The following is a 6,703-nucleotide window of genomic DNA, read 5'->3' on the forward strand; positions in this document are numbered from 1 at the left end:
AACGATCCACACTATTGTCTGTTTTTGTCTCGTTCTACGTGTCGCTATATGGATATTTGGTCGAAGGATCGAAAGGTTAGCGATTAATTCTTATCTGGTAAGTAATTAGTATTAGTAGTTATTTAAATATTAAAGATTTTTTTCACCCGGAGTTCAAGTCACCGCGTCCCATCGCAGAAATAAATAGAAACGAAAGTGAAAAGATTATTGTGATTAATTGTGAAATTGTTCATAGTAACGATGGATCGATTCGTGCGTAAATGGAAAGTGATAAGTTGTTTGGAAGTGGATAAGAAACAAAAAACAATCGAAATATAAAATATAATAAATTAAATTATAAAATGTTAAAACAAAATTAGACGACATTGAATAGTCGGTCCCGTCGTGACGCTTCCCGAAGTTGCTCGAAATTGGGTGTTTGATTCGCGTTAATCATTTTTTTCTTTTAGTTATCTACAACTAAGGGCAGTATGTACAGGGGACAAAGGAATGTGAGATTTATCTTTTCCTCCATAGCTGCTATACGACAGGCCAGCAGTATAATCTATTCGATATAAATATCCTCTATCGGGAAAGCAGTCTCGATGAACTTCGTGTAGAACCGATGAAAAGCACGCCTATGAAAAAGAAATATTGTACATTTAAATAATAATAATCACAATAATCATCCTTTTAATAATCGTTTTATAAGTTTGATGATTTGATCGTTTTAAAAGATGATTTATAATATATGAATATAATTTTCATGAACAAAGAAATTTAAATTACGTAATCTTTAGATAAAATCAGAAATAATAGCGAGAAATAAATTAATTTCTATTCAATTGATTTTCAGAGAAATGAAATGAAATAATGTATTATGATGAAGATATCATAATAATAATAAGAAAGAATAATATGATATACATACCCGACAGCTTCGGCAACGGGCCTCGTGGATTCTTGGCCAATGAACACGTGGCAAGCGAACCTTTGCAAGGTAGGATGCTTCGTGATGAAGCCGAGGTAGCGATGATCGCGAGGATGAAAGGCGCAGAATGAGACATTCTTAAGCGAATAGAAATAGTCATGGCAAGGTCCTTGATTTTTCTAAAAAAGAAAAAATGGAACATATTATTGAATTCAAACAATATAATTTGCAAGAGATTATTACTCTGTTTATACTTTTGTTTATTATAATTTAATCGAATCGATTATCTTCAATTACCCGTGGTTTACTTCTATCGACCATTCGAAGACCTTGATCGGATACTTCTAAGATACAACTTTGTGAAACAGGTGACTCTTGTGAATTTCCGACGATTCTTCGAACCGCTTGACAAACAACACCAGTGCCTTTGTGTGCCAACGTCTCTACGGAACCCAAATAACCTAAAAGGTATCGTTCCCTTTTTACTTTTGGTGCCGATGGATCAAAATCACTGTAATCCATGTCGACTGCATAAGCCGAGGGGAAGATACCTTGTCGACCTGTTCTCAGGTTCACACCTTCAATGCAATAAGTACATAAGAAAAATAGGTTATGTATTACGTATTTTTAGAGAAAGTCTCGAAACTTTGATAAAGATTGAAACGATAAACAATGTTCGAACCTTCACACCATAGGTCATCGGCCTCTTTTTGAACGTAAATAGGATCGCCAATTTCAAGATCGATCTCATCGTGGTGTCTTGGCACGAATTTGTGTAATCCTCGATGCGTTGCCTCCAATAGTTCCAGTTGAGTAAACGGTACACCGCCGCTTCCTTCGAAGCGACATTGAGAGCATTATGATGAAAATTATAATGAAAAATTGTAAGTAACAATAATATTTTATTGAATCGATAAAGAAATAAAAATTTTTATCAAATAATATTTTTCAAAAATGATGTTTTCGTAGTAAGTTTGCCAAAAAACGAGAAAAAGTCACCTGGTGTACTACTCGGCGAAACAGAATCCGTGTTCTGTAATGTGTTACAAGGTATCGGCGATACACTTTTTGGCCCATTTTCTGGCGAGTGAGCAGTAGAATGGCCACTGTCGGTGGCCATTCGCTCGCTATCGGGTGAACTATCCTCATGACGAAGCCTTGAATGACATTTTCGTAAAACTAAATGCGGTCGGTTGGAATTAGAACCAGTTGCTGCGTTCAATTCGTCTGCTAGAGACGACGAGGACTGCATAGACGTTTGTCCAATAGGTAAAGCTGGAAGAAAAATGTTTTATTTATAAAATTATTCTATAAAACAAATAATAAACGTATAATTTTGAATTGAAGCGACGAATGAAACGATGACTACCTTCTTCTGCAACAACAAGATTCTTGAAAGCATGAGAACTTTATATGTTCACCTTCCGAATGTATAAAAAATCATTGCGTAATCATAACGCGTTTGATACATATCATTGTATAACTACAAATATAACCAATCGTAACTGCAGGTGAGTAAGTCATGATCAGATGTATGGATCTCAAACAAGTGGTATGACGTAAGTTAAATGTCATTATGGATTTTCTTTCGCTGCGGTCGTCGATTCTGCGGTTAAATATGTGGTGATTGTCAGTGATCGGTGAATCGCAATAGATAATGACAAGTGTATAATGATATGATAAATATTGATTCGTAATATATTGTTGCAGACTTGGATATTGGAATTTGGAATCGCATTTTTTAATCAAGATCTTCAAGATGTAACAACCCCTTTTCCGTACTAACCTTTTTTGATAAAAGATGCTGGATTTTACTATGTATATATATATATATCATTGTCTATCATTCTTTCTCGCGAGGAAAATATGAGGTAAAGAAGCTAGATGAACGTTTCCAATGAACTATCACCATTTTCTACTGTCTTATAATACATAACTTAAGAAGGATTTAATTAGTTACTCGAATTTACGAAAGGTAGGTAATAATCTAAAAGGATATATAAACATCGATATTTACATTTTAATTCTCTTACATTTTTTCGTTTTAGGGATTTCCGGTAATCTTCGACGTCTGCGCTCGGTGCTACCGCTTCCAGGACGATTCGAGGGCACATGTTCCGGTGTCGGCCAGGAACTCAAACTCGAACAGGAATCTCCGACGTCGCTGACTACGCTATCTCTACCACCGTTACCGGATCCGGTAGTACTACCTCCACCAGGACCCGGTCCACCGACGCCTGCTGATCGACCCCTGCTGCTCAGTCCACCGAACAAGCTAATGTCACCCAAGGGTAGTTGTGTAGTGAGCTAAGCTACCTTTCACCATGCCATTTAAAGTGTGTAGGTTGTACTTCTTTTTTTTTTTTTTTTTTTTTGGAATTTCCGCTAGCACTACCAAGTTATAATCACAATTGAGAACGGATTACAAGGTTTGATTTTTTACACCATAGAATTTCTTGAACGATAAATATTTCTTTTTTTTTTTTTTTGCAAATTTAATTCGATTGATATAACACGTTTTCGTTAGTTACATCTATCGTTAGATTATGTTATGTAATTTGTTCTCAATGTTTCAACTATGTAAGGGGATTTTTACTTCTTCTGTAGATGCAAGACACACATGATACTGAAATACACAGGGTAACTATCCTAGCTGCAAATGAATCGACATGCAAACTTGCCTGAACCATAATGCATTTTTAAAATGCATATCGATAGATAAATGAAAAAATATCGATAGCTTTTTTTTAAAGAAAATAGGGAACGTTTAAAAATAATTATAACCTTCTAGATCTATAAAAGGAAATTTGAAAATGTTTCGAATTAAAACGGATACATACTTTTTGCATGCAAGTTACGCACAAAAAGTTATGCTCAAAAAAGGTTTGTAATAGATACAAGATTAAATTTTAAATTTTAGTTTTGAATTTAGTTAATTAAATATTGATTCTTAATCAATACTGCAATGATACGTATATATAATTAATTGAACATGAAAAATAATTCAGAAGTTATGAACGCACTTCTGAAATAATTAGAGAACTCGATATGTTCCTTCAAGCAAGAAATCCTCTAATTATTTCGAATAAAGTTCAAGATGAACTTTATTCACTTCAATTTACATCGTGTCAATGATATTATATAACACATAGAAAAAAAGTTTTGATCAAATAATTCGATAATTTCTCAATATATCATTAGTTTTTAGACCAAGAATATAAATTTAATAAAATCTATGTTTGCAGGCCAAAGAAGAAGTAGGTTAACACTTACGAGGTTACCAACCTAAAGTCGCTATCAGCTACAATGGAACAATTATGATCAAGATCTTCGCTATCATCTCCGGAAGTATGTCCGCTTTGATTATCGTGTCGATGAATGACCACCACTTCCTCATCCTCGGAATCGACAGCGACTCCGTCGCAAGATCTCTCCACCTCCGCATCGCTATCCTGCGACGAGGTCGGCGAATCGTCTATCATCACATCGTGAACAAGCCTATTTTCGAGAGTAACAATTTGGAAAATTAATTCATCGTTAGATGCAGAAAAATTGATAGAAATTTTTTAACGAAATCGATATGTCGTCGTTTAAATATCGCATCTTCTGTGAAAGCATTATCCAACATTTTCAAAAATCAAATGTATCAAAGTTAACACGTACGAATTATCATAAAATGTCTCGTCATAATCAAGAAATATTCGAATTCTACTAACAGGTAAATGAAAATATTATCTTAATCTTGGTATATGTATATATCTTTTATATTTCAATGTTTATTATAGTTAAAAAAAAATTCAATTCCTTGAGAAATGAAACGACAGTTTATAAATTTAATTATAATCACGAAAACAAAGAATCATTTCATCATTTGAAAATTATAAGCAATTTATCGTTGAAAATGGAAGATGAAAGATTAGATAATGATAAAAATTGGGATGCATTCATGAATAGCTTTATTTGTTGAGGAAGTAATTAAGATTGACAGATAAAGTGGAAACGATTTCACATACGCGACGGACTTCAATCGATTTTATTTCGCACCGTTTTAACATACATGCATTCATAAATAAAGAAAATTGTCACCTATACATTGCATTTTCAATCTACGATCGATATAATTTAACGACTAGAAAAACTATCTATTTTTAAAATATCTAGCTTTTAAAATGTGAATTTAAATTTGTCTATAATATTTGATAAAATTAAAAAGAAAAAAATTACTACGTATAAATAACATGTCAAATATAAAATGATGTAAATAAAAGAGTATTCGATTTAATCGAAAAAAAAAAATTAATTAAATAACAACATATATTAATTTTATAAAGTAACTATTAATCAATTTGTTTAGATCCAATCAAATGTTGGAATTTTGGAAACTATTTTACATAGAAATTTATTTGATACAGAGAACAGCATAGACCGCACCTTCCACAGTCTTTTCAATTTAATTTCTTACTACTTTAATCTTTTCTGCGATAGACTGAACCAAAGTGGTGCTAAACAATAAATTGCCACGATGATTTTATTAGATACACATTAAATTATTCGTCAATAGAAACAAGTTGCAAAGACACAATATATAATTTTTCACAATGATATGAAGTCACAACAAATAGATTAATAAAAAGAAAATCACAAGTATTCTTGTGTGAACGAATATTGATAAGAATTAGAAATTGAATGAAACGAATTCCGTTTTCTGTTATCATAATTGCATGCATCAGTTGTGAAAATTGACACGTTGATTCCATACCAAACGTCATCAATTAAATTCATTTGATAACCACGTTTCTATCATTTCTGTAATGTTTCACGACTCAACCTGAAGAAAATACGGTCACCCACTACAGCAACCAGAAACCCTGTCACAACGTCGATAACGCAACCCCCATTCAAGGTGTCCCTTTACGTCAAAGGTCGTCTCAAATCGGTCATTGTACCAAAAAACGTTCCGTCTAAAAATCCATACTTCACTGTATAAAAAAAAAAAAAAAAAAAAGATAGACATGGAAACACGTATTGCCTCAAAAAAAACGATGTCATCGATGCCCTGTTCGAATGCCCTCTCAAAGAAATAATATACTCGAAACGTGAAGAGCATCCTAAGATCCTACTAACGAATATTCTCGTTTTCAGAATACGAAAAGTAAACGGATTGCTCACGTGTAATTGGAGAGCGGTGCCTTGAGATGCTGCGGAAGTCTTTCGAAGTAATGTCGGAATTCCTCGAACTCGGTGTCGGCCATTCTGCGGTGGACCAATGAAAAAACACACGGCGTGGGGTCGATCCTGAAGGCGGCCGTGACGGCCTGGAGGAGAGCTGCTCGTCGACCCCCGGAAAGTAGAGGCAAGATGTCGCTCGCGTTGGAGACGACGATGGCCGAGCACCAACGCTTCGACGCCGCTCGTGACGTCCCCCTATTGATTCCTGCGTGGTGGGCGTCGCGCATCCGATGATTTTCCGTGAACGCGCCGCCAGGAAATCGAACGGGAGAAGCCGAGTGGCTGAAACGCCTTGGCCGCACACGTATACGGTTGCCCGATTTAATATTTCAATCGGGGCGACCCGATCGTGACGACTCACTGCGCCACCTCGAAAACGCGCACAACGAAAATATTGATACACGTCCCACGATCTAGAGTTTCGTACGCTTGGAGAGGGTGGGTGAAATCACTCTTCAGAGCAGAGGAAAAACGAGGATGAATCGGTTAACACGGACGGAGTCTCGTGTTAACGAGAAGCCTTTTAACGCGTCTCATGCTATAAATTGAGAGGAGTAGAATTTC

At 35.1% G+C, this 6,703-nt stretch overlaps 1 protein-coding gene and 1 long non-coding RNA gene across 5 annotated transcripts; one reads left to right on the forward strand and one right to left on the reverse strand.

Moving 5' to 3' along the window:
• Positions 1 to 313: 313 nt before the first annotated feature.
• Positions 314 to 6,366, reverse strand: LOC122716617 (JNK-interacting protein 1). Of its 4 annotated transcripts, none has more exons than XM_043939880.1 (8): positions 6,080 to 6,366; positions 4,196 to 4,408; positions 2,944 to 3,164; positions 1,910 to 2,185; positions 1,593 to 1,745; positions 1,208 to 1,488; positions 911 to 1,089; positions 314 to 617 (listed from the first exon to the last, which is right to left on the reverse strand). In XM_043939880.1, exons 1-8 carry the CDS (start codon positions 6,364 to 6,366, stop codon positions 545 to 547), a joined length of 1,683 nt encoding a protein of 560 aa, XP_043795815.1. In that variant the 3' UTR covers positions 314 to 544. The 4 variants fall into 4 exon arrangements, with proteins under 4 accessions (XP_043795815.1, XP_043795813.1, XP_043795814.1 ...); XM_043939878.1 differs by having other exon boundaries at positions 2,944 to 3,185; XM_043939879.1 differs by having other exon boundaries at positions 4,184 to 4,408.
• On the forward strand, positions 495 to 2,021 carry LOC122716619. Its single transcript, XR_006347060.1, has 5 exons — positions 495 to 635; positions 836 to 979; positions 1,279 to 1,519; positions 1,606 to 1,794; positions 1,880 to 2,021. It is a non-coding gene; the product is annotated as an uncharacterized LOC122716619 (long non-coding RNA).
• Positions 6,367 to 6,703: the final 337 nt, after the last annotated feature.

The sequence above is a fragment of the Apis laboriosa genome, unplaced genomic scaffold (genome assembly GCF_014066325.1).
Source record: "Apis laboriosa isolate Shangri-la unplaced genomic scaffold, ASM1406632v1 scaffold47_cov149, whole genome shotgun sequence".
Classification (NCBI taxonomy): domain Eukaryota; kingdom Metazoa; phylum Arthropoda; class Insecta; order Hymenoptera; family Apidae; genus Apis; species Apis laboriosa.

Excerpts from the sequence above, each read along its gene's own strand:
- LOC122716617 (XM_043939877.1), bottom strand. The coding sequence starts at position 6,366 with ATGCGCGACGCCCACCACGCAGGAATCAATAGGGGGACGTCACGAGCG. Across the intron at positions 2,186-2,943 it reads AATCCCTAAAACGAAAAAAT|CTTTACCTATTGGACAAACG; the intron begins GTAAGAGAATTA and ends TTTTTCTTCCAG. Across the intron at positions 1,489-1,592 it reads CGATGACCTATGGTGTGAAG|GTGTGAACCTGAGAACAGGT; the intron begins GTTCGAACATTG and ends ATTGCATTGAAG.